General features: G+C 35.9%; 1 protein-coding gene across 6 annotated transcripts in view; it reads right to left on the reverse strand.

Moving 5' to 3' along the window:
• LOC114324286 (E3 ubiquitin-protein ligase lubel) overlaps positions 1-21017 on the reverse strand; it is a 146962-nt gene that overhangs the window by 31741 nt on the left and 94204 nt on the right. For all 6 annotated transcript variants that reach the window (XR_003651523.2, XR_003651520.2, XR_003651521.2 and 3 more), the window contains exons 11-15: positions 19999-20175; positions 16252-16440; positions 10677-10811; positions 7536-7799; positions 1500-1707 (exon numbers count right to left, since the gene is read on the reverse strand). Coding sequence is in view for 2 of the 6 variants with exons in the window: in XM_028272088.2 (XP_028127889.1) it covers positions 1500-1707; positions 7536-7799; positions 10677-10811; positions 16252-16440; positions 19999-20175 (973 nt within the window). In the remaining 4 variants the exon portion in view is untranslated. The remainder of the gene's footprint in view (positions 1-1499; positions 1708-7535; positions 7800-10676; positions 10812-16251; positions 16441-19998; positions 20176-21017) is intronic.

The following is a 21017-nucleotide window of genomic DNA, read 5'->3' on the forward strand; positions in this document are numbered from 1 at the left end:
AGAAAATAGGTAATAGAAAAAGACTAAATCTAAAGACAGGAACCAACGCAATGTTGAGTATGGTTGATGATCGGCGCGTGTTGTGTTGCAATTTTTTGTCATTGTATGAATTAAACAACTTACCAAAATTTCTACCGCCAACGCGCTAACAACGGTGGCGTACAACAGACTAACCTAAACTAAACCCTCGATACTAGAGGGACAGGCTCCATCAAAATGGTCCGACCACATTTTGGGGTAGATGGAGTGAATTTGTCAAAAAGAAAATATTTATTAATTTTATAATAACGTGGCGCGCCATCCGTGCTCTCTTTCTCTTCACCATTCTCTTCTTCTTCTACGGCACTACAGACCAAATTAAGACTTGGCCTCCTTTTTTTGCATCCACTCTTGCGTGTCTGTGGCTGCTCTTCTCCATACACGTACCCCTAAAAGGGCTTGTGCGTCGCTGTTTACTGTGTCTTCCCAGCGCTTTCTTGGCTTTCCAACCGGTCTCTTTCCCTGCATTCTAGCATTAAGTGCTCTTTTTGGTAGCCTATCTCCTCCCATTCTTATCACATGTCCGGCCCATTGCAATATTTGTATTCTAATGAAGTCTGGCAGGAGTGTTTCCTTATAGAGTTGATAAAGCTCGTTGTTGTATCGACTTCTGAAGATTCCGTTTTCCCTCACAGGTCCTAGTATTCTCCTCAGTACTTTCCTTTCGAATGTGTCGAGTTTGTTTTTGGATGGTTCTTTCAGGGCCCAGGCTTCACTGCCATAGCATGTTATTGGTCGGATTAAGGTTTTATAGGTTCTCATCTTTGTATTTCGTTGGACACTTTTAGATCGAAATATATAGGAGAGGGCAAAATATGCTCTGTTTGCCTGCTTTATTCTCTTCCGTATTTCTCCATCTTCTGATCCGTCGGCATATATTTCTACTCCTAGATATGTAAACTTTCCAACCGTTTCAATGTAATCTTCATGTATAATGTTTTGTGAGACTAGGTATATTTCTTCTCGTCTGTCATTATTTTTGTTTTTTCTGTGTTAATTTCCAGACCTAGCATTTTTGTTTGTGTTTTTAACTCTGCGTATATTTCCTGTGCTCCTGCTGATGTTCTACTCATAATATTAAATCATCGACATAAGCGGCCAATTAAAACGTTCGGTTGGTAGGTTTTCTCGTCCAGTTTCCATTTGCCTAACCGCATACTCCAGTGCCAGGTTAAACAATGTTGGGGCCAACCCATCTCCCTGCTTTAGCCCCTGCGAAATTTTGAAAAAGTCTGTCCGGTGGTTTTGTATTCGTACACATGCCTGAGTTTCATCCATTGTGGATTTAATGAGTCTTATTAGCTTGTGTGGTATTGCCAATTCAGCCAATATACATTCAGCTCTTTACCATTATCTATTTTTTATTTCTCTTCGCTGGCGTGAACTGGCGAAGAGCGCCGCTCCGTTGGATCCCAACTATAGAAAAGTTTCTTAAGCAAATAGTCAACAAGAACACTCACCTTCCCCGTCAAAAGCACTAACGCTGACCCCCTCATTACCTGCCTCGTTCTCAATACCCACCGGTGGGCCCCAAATCCTCATTAAAAAAGGTTTCAGTTGCATTTTACTGAGTTCACTGTATGCAGCTTCCAAGTCACCGTGATTTGCCGTTAAGACTGTTATGATATCTTCTCTATTGTAGTCTCCTCGGGAAGCCAAATCAGCATACTGGAAAGAAAGAATTGTAGGGATGAGTAAATGCTAACATACATATAATGAGTTTTAACATACATATAATGAGTTTTAACACCGTAAAGAACAAGAAATTGGCTTTCTTCGGTCACATTATGCGTAATAATAAATACCGACTTCTACAGTTGATTATACAAGGGAAGATTAAGGGCAAGAGAGGTCCTGGACGTAGACGTATATGCTGGCTGACCACAGGGCCGCGTTTAGGTCAGTTAACGCCCTAGGCAATTCTCTAGTAGCCGCCCTTCAAACATGTACCATTTTTGGGGAAAAAAGCAGAATTTTTTATTTAAATATGAATACACTAAAAATGGATTTAAACTACAATGTTTATATACATATAACAGAAAAAATTGCCATTCCAGTTCGATTTCTTCCTTGATTTTCTTTGGCAAAATCATCTATAATGTCGTCATAATTGATCGCCTTTGTTACGTGGACAAAATCGACAAAATGTTAAGACATTTTTGAAAATTGCCTTTCAGCAAGAATGCACAAATAAATGCGCAAACCAATGTCAAAATTAGGGAAAATATCTTTCAATCCACTCTTCTTTAAATATCTAGATATATAATTTTTTTTTATTTAGCTAATGCCTCGACAACTAATGGCCATTGGCATGGTAGGTACGGTGAATTTTTGCAGTTAGGTACCTAGTGTCATGTGTAGTGTGTGTGTTAAGTAAGTGTCTTGTTACTTTGCAAAGTCGACGTCATTGTCTTTGCAAAGAGACGCTAATTGTATCCGAACGTCTGCGGTCCCTCCGGTGAGTACCGATCCCACAAGGACAGAAACTATTTTCATTTATTAATTTATAATAAATGAAACACTCCTGACCCTGATGAGATTCGAACTCACGACCATTCGGACCTTTCGATCCAAAGGTAGGCGCTCTTACCACTGAGCCACAAAGGGGGTTTAGATATATCAATTATTGGTGATTTTATTTCCAAATAATCCTTTTAAGTGAATGCATTCATGTATGAACGATGTATCTAGGTCGTCTTTATAAATTTGTATCAAATTTTCAGCGTCAATAATTTCTTCGTTGATTAATTTTGTCAAATCTGTTATAACACGAAAACATTGATAAATAAGTCGATAAGATTCCAGACGTCTACTCAGATCTCTTATAAGAGTGTCGATTTATAGAATGTGTGGATTTTCATCTCATCACTCATCACTAGCTGAAAAGTTCGTTCGTCGGCCCCCTCGTCAAATTGAATTTTTCTTTTTCTATTTCTTATTTTTTTATATGTTTTATTTGGGCACAATTTTTTGGCTTCCTCTTCATAAATGGCAAAATTATTTCTGATTGAGGTAAAGTAATTTTAAAGAGGCAGAACTCTTTGGCGGCAGAACCCAGATCCATTGCAGGATTCTGGACATACTTATTGGATAGGTTCACTCTTTCTAAAATATTTTGCCAAATGGCAGCTAATAATGTCATTTCAAGAGTGTCCATTTTTTCAAATATAGAAAGTGATTGATGTTTCTCAGCTGCAGTTTGACATTCGTCTTTGAGATATTAAAAAGCGCAGTTTTTATTTCGCTGAAGCCAGTGTATAACGCTTAGTTGCGTCCGCCCTTGCGGACCTAGTTTCACTTTAGAGATTTCACAATAGGTGATTTTAAGTTGTCAGTCAAAATTTTCCATCTATATGTGGAAGCTGAAAAACATGTATATAATTCTTGTAAAAAAATGAAAAAGAAAGTGGCGGTCAGACAGGATTCTGCTGCTAAAGATTCTACCAAATTGAAAGAATGTCCAGGGTATGCACTCAGCAAGTTTATTGTGATTTTCTATTCTGGCCTGCAGTCCTGAATATTTGCCAGACATATTGGATGCGTTATCATATGACTGGCCGCGAAAATCACTTAAATCAATGGTACATTCCTCTAAAGTCGAAATCCCTGTCGATTCCAAAGCAGCAGATTGGTGATCTTCAGATGGAATATAATTGGAATATATTTAAAAAATCTTTCAGTCGGCATACCATCACCACGATAGCGAACTAAAAATGCTAGCTGATCACCATCAGACACGTCTGGTGTCTAATCAACTATTTATAGTATTTTTCTTGCTTTAATTCGCTAATAATCGTTCTTCTTACTTTTATTCCCATCAAAACTATTAGTTCCTCGCATATAGTGTTTGACAGATCATTATAGTTCCCTTGACCAATATTTCCAAATTTAGTAAGGTGCTCGCGTAAAAAAGGATCAAATTCTGCTATGAGTACTAAGCAACAACAGTGGTGTCATGGCAAAATTAGCAGTGCCGGAACGCACTGCTAATTTTTGTTTACAAAACCTGAATTCTCTATTTATTTATTTTTTTTCATTTATTAACCAGTGCCGGAACGGCGTTCACGCTCGTTCCCGCACCATGGCACCACTGCTAAGCAACCTAAAAAGTTACCGTTCAGAACTGATCCTATAAGGGTGGTTCGCCAAAATAAACGGCATATTGTGTAACTCGCTTTTTTCTTAAGTCCTTTACATACTGTGTTTCAAATTGTGTTGCCAAAGTTAAGTTATACAATAGATGAATGTACGTCACTTAACATTAATTTAAAAAAAAAGTATTTTTACAAGCATTCTATGCAATTTTAATGTCAAAATATCAACTCCGAGGCTGTAACTCACCTTGGTTTTTGATTTGTTTTATAGTATTACACACTGAAACGTTACAAAAGTGCAGATTATTTTATCAATAATTAATTAAAAACCCAATGAAATTTTAAACTGTCAAATTAATAATTTTCATTTTTAAAATTAAACCATAAAAATCTACTACTAAAAACTGTAACCAACTTTGTGCATCAACACCGAGGCCTCATGAAAATATATGAAAATTTAGGCCAAACTGCACTATACTGTATGGCAGGCAACTTGACAAGAGAGGAACGCTTCAGTCTAACCCAAATTGTGGAAGAAAGTGGACGAACAGAATATCGTTAAGCGATAGAAAATTTTTCCAGGTGTCTTAAGCTAAGCGTATGTTTTTATACAGTCAACACCGAAGCCTTCGTAAAAGCTTAATTTTGCTAATTTTTTAATATGTTTTTCTTCTAAGTATGCGCTATAAAGTTTTTTTCACACACGATGAATAAAGCAGAATTATTTTTAATATTTTGTAGAAAGTAGAATTAAAAATGTATGAAATCATCAACACCGAAGCAATCGTGTCCAGCCCAGTCGTGCCTCGGAAAAAAAGCCCAGTCGTGCCTCGGAGTTGACGAACGTGCCTCGGAGTTGTTTAAAGTGTGTGAATGGTCATTCTTAAACTAAAAAAATACAAAAAAGATAAAAAAAGATCAAGGCAGGTTTTGTTTATATTTGATTCAGAGTTGGACTACCATCTCCATATAGCTATTTCAGCATCCTTATGCCTCATCGGTGAAGCTCAGAATAAAATATTCCTCGTAATAAAAAAATACAATTTAAATTTAGTCTGATATAGGAAAAGGGTTACTGGGTAAGCTGTCAAGATGTTTCGGTCGGTTTGGTAATTATCTTGTTTTTATAGAAAATGGCTCGTATACACTGGAGTACGACGGAAAAATGAAGGCGAAAGCCCCCAAAATCGTTAAATAAAGATTTTATGAAAGAAAGTAATTTTTTATGCAGCTATGCTTATTTCTTTAAGAATATACCATTTTGGGTAGTCTTCTCTAATGTTGATAAAAGAGACATCTGCTGTCTATGTAGGCACATTATGTGAAAACATGGAGCTCATGTGTGGAAGCGGATAACAAATAATTATGTTGACATGGAGAAAATGGAGAAAAGACAGAAGAATGTGTAGAAAGGAAAGGCCAAGATTGTGTTCAAAATCAGATTAGATTTTTGAAGTTTAACGGAAAAGACACGGCTACATATTGGAAAGTTTTGTCAACACGAAGGCCGGTCTAAATCAACTCCGACTCAATTGATATTTTACCTATTTTTCATGTTTTTCTGTAGTACTTTATATCAAAATGGAAGTGTTTTGTATAGTTTTATTACATACCAGTTTTTATTTAATTGTTACGATCATAAATTTCAATCAACAGAGAATTACGTCAATACCGTGGACACTTGTCAACTCCGAAGTCACAACATTTCCGTTTTTCGGAAAATATTTAAAAATGATCTCTGCTGGTATCATGGCTAAGTTGAATAGCTCATTTTATAAAAAATATTTTAAAATGGACTAATTCTAAACCATGTTTTAAATTAAATTTCTCTACCTCGAAATTGCCGTCTATTTTGGCGAATCACCCATAACTGAATTATCTCCTCTAATAGCAAGTCCCCTTGTGGCCAGTGTGCCAGTGTAATTACTGTTGCAACAACACGTTGCAAAACGTTGAGCCAGTATTATACTTCGCTTCTGAATTTACTTGTTATGGAACAGTCTATTCTGTTTTTTAATTTACCTCGATTGAATAAACTCAAGACATTTGCCGTGTGGTCGGTCCTTTGAATCTTCATATTGTTTTAATCTGACGGCCAGCATTCTTCCAGTCATTGAAACCTGTAGTGAAAGTCGGTTGCGCCTGAAATAGACGGCAAGGAATACAAAATATACTCTTTTTAGATGTAGAATAAAGTAGCCAATTCCTGAAGTTCATTTCACGTTCAACATTTTTCTGGAAAAATGATTCCTTGTTAGGGATCTGTTTATTTGTACATTTTGTATATTTGTTGTTAGGGATGTTAATTTCCAGAAATGAATGCCCACTTCTATTCCATTTCTTCCATTTTTTTGTACAGTATTTTTGCCGCCCTCTCATAATTTGCAGCACTATGCAACTGCCTATATTGCCCAATCTTAGAAAGTGAACTGGTCTAACGTCAACAGATCTATTTCGAGCTGCTGTGAATAGAATAAGATGGGTCAATGTGGTCGCCAACATCTCTAGAAGATAGGCAAATTTAGAAGAATGAGTCTTGATAACATAGTACAAATTTAAAATTTTCGTTTTACATTAATTTATATAAAAATATCAATATATTTTATCCTTAGAAAACAGAAGACTAATCAATGTTCTCCTTTAAATAACCTCACCATTTTCTTCTTCTCGCACTAGTCGAGACCTAATAGATATATTTTTCTTTTCGGTAAATGTTAAAATTCCAATCTTCTATCAAAGGTTGGAAATCATCATAGCTATACCAATCTTGCTGAAGGCTGCTCTTAATAGTTCTGTACTAGTGTACTTCTTCCCAAGTTTCGCTTTCCTAGAATTTTGCCTTGCATGTTAACTTCCTTTTGTCTTTTATCACATGTCCCAAGTACTCAAATTTTCGTCTTTTGATAGTCAATAGTTTGTAACACTAGCTGTAAACCAAGTTGTTGCACCAAGTAAAAATACTAAAAACACCGTGTCAACTATTCTAAAATTAAAAGTAGATTATTCATGTAAATGTAGTAAAGACTTATTTCGGTAGTAAAGACTTATCGGGTGTTTTCCGAAGCATTTACACAAAATCAGAGTTCTCCAAACAGGCAGATATGAGTGTGGAATTCGCTTAGCTGATCTAAATTACATATTCTTCAACTGTCCCTTACATCTTAATACAAGCACGTGGTTGCTACAAGAATTTCTGAAAGCAGGTTTAAATACTCCCTTTATGTCAATATTAGGGGGTTTATATATGTGTGTTATATCGAAGTCGCTCTGATGAACCACTGAGTGTGAAAAGTATCCTCCCTGTACAGTACAATACTAATATTTTTACATGTGGCTAAATGTTCCAAACCAAAGCCAAAAATCACAAAAAAAAACTTTTAAAACTATTAAATCGTCCCTTACCTTTTTCTGTCGTTGTTCCACACAATCCTCTACAGCCGGCCACATGTTTCCCTTGTGCTTCCTCAAAGCATCTCTTGCTTCAACTTTGGATACAGTACCAACTATGTTGATGGGTCCTTCACGACCCATTTGCGTGGCTAGAGTTTGAACACTGGAAATAGTTGATTCCCAGTGCTCCTTTAGCCATTCGATGGGATTGGCGTCTTTGCAATGGATAAGGGCGGCTTGTAGTTCGTCAGCTGTGTATTTATATTGTTCTGCCTCCTAAACAAGGATATTAATATATAAATAAATATTTATTTTTCAGTTACGATTTTTTGTTTTGGTTGGAGAAGACCAATTACAACGTAGAGTTGTGAGACGACTACAAAAGATCTAAAAATGGTAATCTAATCTAACTTATTACGAATTTATATAACTCAACCTTATTTATGGATACTGATCCCATCCTTTCCAAATTCTGGAAATGGTGGAACACTTTAGATATCTGGATAGCTGTATTGACTGGACTGAAGAGTTAAAAGTGATGGGGAAATTTCGACCAGAATAGAACTTGCAAACGTTTATTAGCTGGCGTTAGAGATTGCAATTGCTGCATCCACCATCCAGCAATCCAGCTGGCTCCAGCGCTATTTTTAAATGCTGGATCCAGCAAACCGTGCTGCATCCAGCAGCGCGGATCCGCAAACGTGTCAAATTCCAAAATAAGTTACTTAACGTATTCATTAGCCTCTTTATTCAAAGCCGTGAGTCGGCAACTTTCCATTCTATCGCGCTAGCTCAGTATGCTGGAAAGTTTCTACAGCCTAAAAGTTTGCATCCATAAAGCGTTGATTGACATTGATTCTGCTACAAAATTCTCTGCTGGCGAGTGGTCAATAAACAATGAGTTGATCCCACTCTTTGACCGGTAAAACTGGCTGTAGAAGCACTTTGCAGAAGAGAATACACTTTGACACACTTTGATAACGGCGGACACAACCATGAAATTTGTCTTAGACAAACTAAATAGCCAGGTCTCTAGCCTTAGTGCCGATCTATTGGAAGCACTACGCAACAGAATCGCGGAACGGCACCTCTCTGAATTTACAGGTACATTAATGTACTTACAAAATCCAAAAAAGTATGACGAAGGACTAAAAAATCCTGGTTATTTCCTCATAACGAAAAATAATGCAATGCGACACGAGATGAAAAATTTGTTGATTCGTATAAATAAACAAGTAACTGTTGAACCAGTGCAGTAGATAATGGAAGAAGATGGGCCAACTAAACCGGAGCCCGTGAATTTTACTTTGGAACAAGAGCTTGAGATTAAATTGAAACGAGAAAGAGAAAACCTTTATAACAAAAAAAAACTGGTTATCAAAAAGATTATGGAAAGATTTTGGAAAAGGAAATGACCGATTGTGACACCGAAGGAGTGAAAGGCGATAATTTGTCCATGGTCTTTGGCTATTTGATGACCTTAAAACCAACCACCATAGAGGCCGAAAGGGTTTTCTCCGCAACCAGCTATACCTATGTGCAGTTATGTGCGAAGTAGGTTAGACGATAAGACGATAGTTAAATATGATTTTTAAGGTCTAACTTCCAAAAAACAAAATTATTCATGTTTCTGTTGTTTAGAAATTTAGAATATAGACAAAAAAAAAAACAGTAAAATTGTGTTTTTATTTTGATTCTACATTCTGCTGGACTTGCGCTGGATCCAGCTGGATTCAGACCAATCTTGCAAAAATCCAGCTGGACTGAAAATGCTGCTGAATTGCAATCCCTAGCTGTCGTTCTGTATTGTGAAGTAGAAGTTTGTCACTGACCACACGTCTAAGAGTATTGAAATGCTACGTCTGGTCCATTTTGTTCTATGGATGTGAAATCTGGAGAACAAAAATGAAGAATCTTAACAAATTAGAAGCGCTCGAGTTGTGGTGTTACCGTCGCATGCTCATAATCCCATGGACAGCACACATATCCAACGAACGTGTACTGCAGACCATGTACAAAGAACGAGAATTGATCAACATCATAAAAATGAGAAAGGTTAAATATCGCTTACTCCCGTTGATCATTCAGGAAAAAATCGAAGGAAAACGCTGGGTTGGAAGAAAACAACTGTCCTGGCTACGTAAAATTCGACAATGGATAGGTCGAATGGTCGAGTAATTGTTTCGTATAGCTGCCCACCGAGAAACATATCATCAGCTTGTTAATATGACGATAGCCGACGCTTGAAAACAAGCACGGCACATAAAAAAGAAGAAGAACCTTATTTAACCTAATCTAGGAACATTTAAGAAATAACTATATTTTAAAATAAGAAAATCTACGGTTTCGTTTTGATTTAAATATGTCTCCCTCCATCGTCCGATAGTACTATTTCTAGGTCTACCTGTTGTCAAGGTGGCTCTGAGAAAGTCAAATTTACACCAACACGACCGTAGTTTCTCGATATAAATTAAAACTATTCATATCGAAGTATGGTTAGAACGCCCTCTAACGGGGAATAAGGGAAATGAACTTCGACTCGATTCAAGTTGAGCTGCATGGACATATTTTTGGTTGGGCTGTTTTGAAAGAATTTTTTTTTTCTTAATGATGAGTTTGAAAAAAAATATTTTTTTTGAGTACTTGGTTAATATTTAGTTTTTTCCCCACCTTTTTTTTTGAAGTTACGTTTCTTTTTAAGTAGTTAGTTTAGGTTTATTTTTAGATTAATTAGAAGCGTCGGGGATTAACATTTGGTTAAGTAAGAGTAGCTTTAGCTAGACTTCGCCAGATGTTATCCCAATAGGGTTTAACTTTTTTTGCTTTTGTCCTATATTCTTCAATGTGCTGTAACTATATGCTTATTTGTTTTACATACCAAATGAATAAAAAGTCTTTATTATTATTATAAGTTCTCTGTTTAACCCAGGTATGACAATACCAAAAGGCACCGCTAGGAAAATATTCCAATTTGCGGTTCAGAGAACCTGTATGAAACGAGTCTGTGTACTCTAATACAGAGTATGGCATTAGTACAAATCAGAGAGCACAAGCAACAGAGAACTTGAAGCGCGTCGAAATTCATTTCACTTATTCAGGGTTAAACAGAGAACTTGAATCGAGTCGAAATTCATTTAACTATATTTTACTTACACGAAGCAGTTTGACGACCTCCATTCCCGAGCTTTGGAACGGATCATAACCATTTTGATTGAGTTCGCCATTTTCTCTCTCGAAGTGATGTGGAAAAGGTTCTGGTCGAAGGTGACTTGGGTGCATGTTTTCCATCTGTAAAAGAACCGAAAAAAGGTTTAATATACCTAACGGAGAATAGTAACAATAACGATAAATTGAATTATAAAGGGTTATTGTGGTAAAATTGGAAACGAATTTTTGCAAGGATATTAAAAAAGGTCACATGTTATGGGATAACACTAGGTCCAAATATAAAGCCTCTGATTAACGCAAAAGCCAAGGATATAATATAAGTCATGTTAAAATATAGATATATTTTCTGTGTCACAAGCAGATTTGTTCCAGCAGACCAGTGAATACCAGAAGTTGAACAAGAAAAGTTATATGTTGCAGGTAGTTGATTAAAATTTAATACACTATTTGCAACACATTAAAATACTTTGTAAAACATCTAATAGAAATTTATCCTGATTTATCCTTCATTAGTATATTGCTTTATAGGATCATCTGCAGCAATATACAAGCCAAATAGGGGAAAACCTGCCAAACTTTTAGTTATTTCATATACAAATTAGCCAAGCGGTCCCAAAATCTGGCCTGTTTCATATCTATTGGTACACATCCTCTAGCGAAGTATACAGTGATGAGTGCGCTAAAATCCGGCAAAATAACGCAAAAGATGGAAGACATATCATCATCATCATTCTCTTTGCCTTATCCCTATGCGGGGTCGGCTTCCCTAATTGCATTTCTCCACACAATTCTATCTTGGGCCATATCAATGTTAATCCCCTTTACCAACATGTCCTGCCTTATCGTCTCCCCCCAGGTCTTCTTTGGTCTTCCTCTCCTACTCCTTCCAGGAATCTGCACTTCAGCTATTCTTCGTATTGGGTGATTAACGTCTCGACGTTGAACATGACCAAACCATCTTAACCTATGCTCTCTCATTTTGGCATCAATTGGTGCCACACCTAGACTTCCCCTAATATACTCATTTCTAATTTTATCCTTCTTTGTCACTCCACTCATCCATCTAAGCATTCTCATTTCCGCCACATGCATTCGCTGTTCCTCTTTCTTTTTCACTGCCCAACATTCAGTTCCGTACATCATAGCTGGTCTTATGGCTGTTTTATAGAATTTTCCCTTCAGCTTCATTGGAATTTTTCTGTCACACAACACACCACTCGCTTCTTTCCACTTCATCCATCCAGCCCTAATTCTACTGCATGCATCTCCATCTATTTCTCCATTACTCTGTAATACCGATCCTAGGTACTTAAAACTATTGCTTTTTACAATCATTTCACCATCCAAAGATACCATTTTATTTGTAGTAGCTCCATCTTTAAATGAACATTCCAAATACTCTGTTTTTGTCCTACTAAGTTTTAAACCTTTTTCCTCCAGAGCTTGTCTCCACTGTTCCAGTTTTTGTTCTAAGTCTCTTTCACTATTTCCTACTAACACGACATCATCAGCATACATTAAGCACCATGGAATGTTACCCTGTATTTTCGCTGTTATCTGGTCCAAAACTAATGAGAATAAATACGGACTAAGCACAGAACCTTGATGCAATCCTACTTTCACATGAAATTTATCAGTCTCTCCCACACCTGTCCTAACACTAGTCGTTACTCCCTCATACATATCCCTCACAATCTTTACATATTCACCAGGGACTCCTTTCTTATTGAGTGCCCACCACAGAATCTCTCGAGGAACTCTATCATATGCTTTCTCAAGATCAATGAATACCATATGAGCGTTTGTTTCTTTACTCCTGTATTTTTCCATCAACTGCCTTATAGTGAAAATTGCATCTGTTGTTGATCTACCCTGCATAAAGCCAAATTGATTCTCGGATATTTCGGTCTCTTCACGTATCCGTCTATCAATTACTCTTTCCCATATTTTCATGGTGTGGCTAAGCAGTTTTATAGCCCTGTAGTTTGTACATTGTTGTATATCTCCCTTGTTTTTGTAAACAGGTACCAGTATACTGCTTCTCCATTCGTCTGGCATTTGTCCAACTTCCATAATTCTATTAAATAGACCTGCTAGCCACCTTGTTCCTGTCTCTCCCAATGCTCTCCATACTTCCCCAGGAATATCATCTGGTCCTACCGCTTTTCCTTTCTTTATTTTTTGAAGCGCTTGAGCCACTTCCTCATTGGTTATTTTGGTGACCATTGCTGCTACTGTCTCCGTTGACTCTACAGGCTGTCTGTCAAATTCTTCATTTAATAAGCTGTCAAAGTACTTTCTCCATCTCTTTTTGACATCCCTTTCGTGAACTAGTATTTTATTATTTTCATCTCGGATACATCTAATCTGATTAAAATCTTTTGCTTTCTTTGCTCTCTGTTTGGCTATTTTATATATCTTCGTTTCGCCTTCCCTGGTATCAAGTTGATCGTATAGGTTTGAATACGCTTCTGCTTTAGCTTTTGCTACTGCTACTTTCGCTTCCTTTTTGGCGACCATATAGTTTTGAAGATCTATGTCCGATCTGGTTTCTTGCCACTTTTTATATAATTTTCTCTTCTCTTTTATTTTTCCTTGTACTTCATTTGACCACCACCAAGTCTCTTTATCTTCAAACTTCTTTCCTGACGTTTTCCCAAGTATTTCAATAGCCGTCTCTCTAATAATATTGGCCATTTTTCTCCAAATTGTGTTAGGGCTTCCTTTCATGTTCCAACATATTTTTTCTACTATTCTTTCCCTGAATAGACCTTCCTTCTCATCTTTTAGCATCCACCACTTGATTTTTTGTGGTCCTCTCCGATATTTTTGTTTAGTTTCGCTTTTTACTTCGATGTCCAGAACAAGCAGCTTATGTTGTTGGCTTACTGTCTCACTAACTATTACCTTGCAGTCCTTGCATTCACGTATGTCTTCTTTCCTTATCATGAAGTAGTCTATTTGGGATTGATGTTGTCCACTTTTGTAGGTAATAAGTTGAGTTTCTCTCTTTTTAAAGAATGTGTTAACAATCGCCATATCCAATGCTGTTGCTAATTCTAGCATGTCATCTCCAGCTTCATTTCTAGTTCCAAAGCCTAATCCCCCATGTATTGTTTCATATCCTGTCTTGGCTTGGCCCACATGTGCATTGAAATCACCTCCTATTATAACTTTCTCCTCCGCTGGAATATCACTCAGTATGTCTCCCAATTGATCATAGAAAGCTCTTCTTTCATTCTCACCCAGACCTGTTTGAGGAGCATACACACACAGGTCTGGGTGAGAATGAAAGAAGAGCTTTCTATGATCAATTGGGAGACAAAAGATGGAAGACATAATACGTTGTGAAATAGAAACAGATGGAACTAGTATAAGTGGGAATTCCAACCTTTAGAATGTACCTTAAGAGGTAGTTGACTTCAGTCATAATTATACGTATGACGCTTAGTACAATATTTTAGTTGAATTATTGTACGTTATTGTTATTATTAGTTTGATTTACTACTTTACTTATTAATGTTTTTTGTTAGCATCTGTCTTAATTTATTCAATATAATTTGTTCCAGCATAGGAAATTATTATTTTTCCAAGGCATACGTATATAGTACATTCTTTCACGGTTTTTGCTGTAAATTTTAAAGAGCCGCTTGGATTGACATGAAATTTGGCATAGTCATAGCTAACATTTCAAAGAAAAAAAAGTGATATGGTGCCGATGTGTGCTTTGCCCTGGGGGTGAGTTTCACCCCATCTCGGAGGTGAAAAAATATATGTCCAAGATAAGTCCCGAAATGCATAAACTGACTAATTTTAAGCCATTTTTGTTCTATAGAGTTTTTTCACCAAATTAATACTTTTCGATTTATTTGCAAGTGAATATGTTCATTTTTCAAAAAAATAACCATGTTTTTAGACGGTTTTCGCAAATAACTCAAAACCTAAGCATTTTGTCGAAAAAAATATTCCTAGCAAAATTATAGCGTATAAAAAAGTGAAAAAAATGGTGTATATATTACGTGTCTATACCTAGCAAAAGCAGAGTTATAGGTAATGAAAAAGAGGTTCATATTCGAAAAATTCCAAATAGAATAATTCAATGTGAAATATCCAAATAATGAAGCATTATTGGGGAAAACACATTACAACCTTCTTAAAGTGTTTAAAGAATGCTTTATTTCTGTTTTTATAAAAAAAATTCTAGCATCAAATGTAAGCAAGTTACGCTCAAAATAAAGCTGGTCCCTTTTGTTTTGGCAAAAAAAAATCAGGAAGATCACCAACCAATTAGCAATTTAAATGAAATTAATCGTTACCGCTTCACAAGTTATTTGACTTATGTTGTGTTTATATGATCTGTAAGTTTCATCGATTCAAAGTGCTTATTTTTGAAAAAATTTGGTTTTAAAATAAAATTTTTAAAAATTTTAATTTTGAAAAGAATGCTTTTTTTTAAATAACTTAAAAATTGTTAGAGATTCCAAAAATCTTAAACAATAAGAAATGTGGGTTTTATTTTCTGAATATTTTGTATTTTTTTGTTTTTCTGTAAGACAAAAGTTGGTTAAGATTCGGTGTCTTTAATTTGCATGCACTCGTGATAAGTGACTCGTTCAAGCCCTTTTAACTACAGCTCTTTCAAAAATAAGGACTTTGAACCGATGAAACTTACAGATCATATGATCAATACATATGCGAGTAAAAAACTTGTGAAGTGGTAACAATTAAGTTTATTTGAAATGCTAATTAGGGGGTGATTTTCCCGATTTCTTACCAAAAAAAGGGACCAACTTTATTTTGAGCGTAACTTGTTTACTTTTGATGCTAAAATTTTTTTTAAAGCAAAGAGAAGCATTTTTTAAACACTTTAAAAAAGTTGAAATGAGTTTTCCCCAAGAAAGTGCTTCGTTTTTTGGTTATGGCACGTTAAGATATTCGATTTGGAATTTGACGAATATGAAGCTATAACTCTGCTTCTACTAGGTATAGTGACCTAATATATACACCATGTTTTTCACTTTTTTACGTGCTATATTTTTGATAAAAATGTTTTTTCGACCAAATACTTACTTTTTAAGTTATTTGCGAAAAATCGTCTGAAAACGTGGTTATTTTGTAGAAAAATTAACATATTCACTCGCAAATAACTCGATAAGTATTAACTTGGTGAAAAAACTTTATGGAACAAAAGTTGCTTAGAATTAGTCATTTTATCCATTTCCGGACTTATTTCGAACATATATTTTTCACCCCCAAAAAGGAGTGAAACACCTCTAGGGCAAAGCACACATCGGCACAATATCACTTTTTTCTTTGGCTTGTTAGCTATATGTATGCCAAATTTCATGTCAATCCAAGCGGTTCTTTAAAATTTAGAGGTTTTGCAATATTTTATCTTTAAAGAACGTACTAATAATAATTATGACTGAAGTCAACTAGCCTCGTGTAAGAACTAGCTTTACCTCGTACTATCTCACAACTTAATATATTTTCCATCTTGTACGTTATTTTGCCGGCGGCTCTTAGCGCACCCATCACTGTATATAAATAAAATAAACACCCTATAGTATCCCAAGTCCACTTGGCTAGGTCTTCTATAGAGATCGGGTTTCCTAAGATCCATGATGCTCCGGGAAAGTCTTATTTCAGGTTGTGATGTTCGGTTTCTACTCACAGGCCTATTATATTTTTTATAAGGCATATCTTCAATGTATGGTACAGGACTGGCTTCTCGGCTTCCAGGTAAGCTCTACAACAATGAAAAAGATCAATTGTACATAACACAAACATAAAATATAAGAAAGAAAGAGAAAACATAGAAAAAAAGTGTTCAACACTTTCTTAAATATACTAGGCTGTTCAATAAGTTTTGGTGTTCGATAAGAGAGGGCATTGCTACTATAGCCTAATTTTATTTTTTTCTGTTGGTACACTCTGCATATGAACGTGTGTGAAGTTTTAATTCAATATGTCAATTCATTCTTTGTGGACAAGCCATGTAGTATTGCCATGTCACAGTATGTTTTACAATGAAAACAATCAAGTATCGTGCAGTGATTTAATTTTTATTTTTGGCCCTGTCGACAAATCGATATACCGACTGTGCCAAACAATATCTTGCCGCGTCCAGCTATCGAACTTGCTGGAAAAAGGGTGGCTGATTACTTTACAATGGATCCCTAGTCATGTCGGTGTTGAAGGGAATAAAGCGGCGGACGAACTTGCAAAAGAAGGCACTACTCTTCCACAGCTCCCTAGCTTCCAATCGTACACATCAGTAAAGTCCACCATTAGAAGAGGAATCAAAGCGAAGATAAAAGAGCAGCAAATACAAGCCGGTGCTGGAAAATCTTGGGCCCACCTAATAGAGTCACCAATCCCTCGCAACTTGCCGAGATCCATTAGTGTAGCCATGTTCAGAACAACTACGGAGCTTGGTGCTGGATACCTGGCCTCCCATCTACATCGCATCGGCGTCCGCGAAAATGACAACTGTCCACTATGAAGTCAGCCCCAGATGGATGCTGGTCACCTCCCAGTGTGCCCAGCCCTGATAACAGACCCACCCGAGGAAGACGAAGATCGCCTACGAGAAACGGCTCGTCTATACTGGTCAGCGCGCCACCAAATGCTAACATGCCAAGGGTGGGCTTTGGCTAGTAAGTAAGTGAGTAAGTAATTTTTATTTTTGGAAGGTTTAAAAACAAAGGAAATTTTTGAACCAATGTTGAAAGTATATAAGGACTCTTCGACTTCAATTAGTACAGCAGACAGATGGGTTCGCTTAAGCATGGTCCTACAAGCATTGAAGATAATCCACGTCCAAGGACGTCAAAAACCGCAACAACACCAGAAATCGAAGAAAAATACAGGATAAGGTATCGGAAAATCGTCGAGTGACTCAAAGAAATTTACTAGAAGCTAGCCCTAGTCTTCTCATTGGGCAATGTAAGCAATATTTTGAAGTATTGGGTTTCAGAAACTGTGTTCACAATGGGCTCCGCATTTTCTGACAACGAAACAAAAACACATTTGAATGCGACTTTTCATTAACATATAGAGAAATGTTTCCCAACGTGGGGTCCACGCCCCACAGGGGGGCAATTTGATTGTTAAGGGGCGCAATTCAAATATGGGCTCGACATGAGTTTACCTTTTCCCTATGGCCATTTAAATTTAATGCTAAATTTCTGTGAAAAACATAATGTTTCTATTTAGGCACTGCTCATACTTCATCTAATAATCTTATTCTTGAGCCTAGTCAAATATCTTTATTCATCGCTAAAACTGGAAGAAATCATACTATTGGAGAAAATTTAATAAAACCGTCAATATCAGCATTTCTTACAACATTTCTTGAAAAGAATAACAAAAATGTAAAAGTTATGCCACTCAGTAACAATACTGTTAGAAGAAGAATAGACGAAATGGGTGAAGATGCTGAAAAACAGCTTGTTGGTTGAAAAGCTGAAAACAAGAAGTTTCTTGTGCAAATTAATGAATCAAGTTTGAAAGATAATGAGGCAGTATTGGTAACTTAGGTGAGATGCATTGATATAGAGCATTTTGCTAAAGAAATGTTGTTCTGTAAAAGCACAATAATGAAAAATTTAACATCTTGTGCTGCTGCTGGCACTCCTAATGTGATGGCAAACGAAATGCTTGCTTAAAATAGATAAAAGATGCGAATCCTTAAGTGATTCTTGGACATTGTGTTATGCACAAAAATGTTAAACAGCTTTCCTGTTCTATATGACGTACTACATTCTCTAAGAAAGTGTGTTAATGCTATTAAATCTAATGCCAAATGTGAGCGTCTCTTCAAGTTATTTTGTGAAGAACAAAAGGAAGACCACGTGGGACTTTTACTTCATACATGGCTATTTGAAGGGAACTACTTGAAATGATTTATGGAACTGTCTATTATTAGCGATTTTTTAAGCGACACACCTGAAATTAAGTGTCTGTTAATAGATGAAAAAGTGTTTGTGAGTTATTTAGCCGAAATCTTTGAAAAACTAAATATATTAAATAAGCAACTTCAAGCAACAAATAAAATTCTTGTCGAAGCAAAAGCGAAGATATTATTTGGTTTCATTACTCATGTTGAGTTATGTCAGAAACATATTAACTACACAAACTTTGAACCGTCTCATTGGCTCCAAAAATGTGGAGAAACTGATGGCGCTTTACTTCTTATTGGCAATCATCTGAAAATCTATCGGCTGATTTAAAAGAAAGATTTTTTTATTTAAAACAAATTGATATTCCAACTGGAAAAAAAAAGGAAAAAAAACTAAAAAAAAAACTGGAATATCTAGGCCACATAATGAGAGGAGAAAAATACTCTCTGCTAAGACTCATCATCCAAGGAAAAATCTCGGGAAAGATAAATGTGGGACGTAGGAGGATCTCCTGGTTGCGAAATTTTAGAGAGTGGTATGGGTGCAGTTCAATACAGTTGTTCAGAGCTGCAGCCAACAAAGTTAAGATTGCTGTGATGGTAGCCAACCTCCGATAGGAGACGGTACTGCAAGAAGAAGAAGATATTCCAACATTAATGATGCAGCCAATGTTAGTGGATTTGCCTGATATATCAAATACGCAGGATCAAGAAGAACTCGTAGAATTGCAAAATGATGAATCAGTTAAAACTTTATTTAATATAAAATGAGCAGTGGCGTGGTTTTGTGGGAAAACAGAAATCAAATAATACCCTAATTCAACCAAATGTGCAAGACAATTATTACTACCGTTTTCATCTTCACATTTTGAGCTGAATGTGGATTTAGTGATGTAAATGATTTACTGTTAAAAAAGAAATCGACTAGATATAACTCAACATGGACACTTGAGACTGAAGCTAACCAAATTGGAAACTAATATAAAATCTCTGTGTAGGAAGAATCAAGAGCAAGGATCAAACTTAATTAAAATAATACATTAATATAGAAAAATCATTTGGAATCTTAATTTGAGTTTTTCATTATATGTTTTGAAAATGTAGTTTCGTTAACAATTTCCTAGTGATTTCTTCCTAAAACCTATCGTTTTCTAAGGGACCAATTTAATTTTGTAATATTCAAAATTATTATGTACTTATGTTACATTTGGGAGGGGGGGGGCATAAAAATTTTTGGAATGGCTAAAGTGGGGCATGGCACAAAAAGGTTGGGAAACACTGATATAGAGCGTTTTCGAAGATTAAGTAGATTTTGTGCATCAATAAAGTGTATTTCAAACCATAAAATTGTTTTCTTATCGAACCGCAAAACTTATTGTACAGCCTAGGCCAAAGAACACAAACCTGTGAATCAGTTGTATACGACATTCCACTTGGCGATCGATGAAGTGATGACCATTCAGAATGAGCCTGGGAATTAGCAGAATGCAAGGACTGGGATCTCTTCAGATAGTTACTACGTCTGCTTCGACTGCGTCCTCTGGGTTGGTTATTAGCTTCAACGACCATCTCTTCATACGTCTGCAAGAAATAAAATATATGATCCTTAGGGTGCTCGGTAAAAAGAGTGTAAGTCAAAATGGTAAAAATATTTGTGTCGAAAAAGATTATAAAGGACTACATCTTTACCTTGGTATCAATAGAACAAGTCAATATGGTAATATAAAATAAATAAAATTAATTGGCCGTAGATAAAATTGGTAGTAATATGTCAATTAATTATAGTTTTTTGCTTCTCCTGAAAATTTGACTAAATTGACTTACTTCTTTTACTGAGCACCCTAGCTATATCTGCCAAAGGTGTGAAACGTAAGTTATTTTAACTTTTATGGGTAATTAATTAATTCAGATTAAGTAGAAGAATTTTTTGTTTTTTAATAATTTTCTTCTTAGCATAGAAAATTATTCTATTAGGCATAGTATTGTTTAGTACCTTAGTTTTTTATGAGAAATTATCTTGTCACGATATAGTACAAAAATAATGGTATTTTGTAGGACGTGCAGCATTACGCTTTGGATACTTTGGAAATGTAATGAAATGTTTCTGTAAAAACACAGCGGGATAAAATTAACAAAATTACAAATTTTAAACGGGTTGTGAGATCGGCCTATGGGGGAGCAGTACAACAAGGACTAATGACATGCAGCTCAATGATACTCCTCCATAGATCCCTCCATAATATGTACCCATTTATACAGGGTGTCCCAAAAAGATTGGTCATAAATTATATCACAGATTCTGGGGTCAAAAATAGGTTGATTAAACCTCACTTACCTATATACAATAGTGCACACGATTTAAGTTACAGCCCTTTGAAATTACAAAATGAAAATCGATTTTTTTTCATATATCGAAAACTTAG

This window comes from Diabrotica virgifera, chromosome 1, assembly GCF_917563875.1.
Source record: "Diabrotica virgifera virgifera chromosome 1, PGI_DIABVI_V3a".
NCBI classification, from domain to species: domain Eukaryota; kingdom Metazoa; phylum Arthropoda; class Insecta; order Coleoptera; family Chrysomelidae; genus Diabrotica; species Diabrotica virgifera.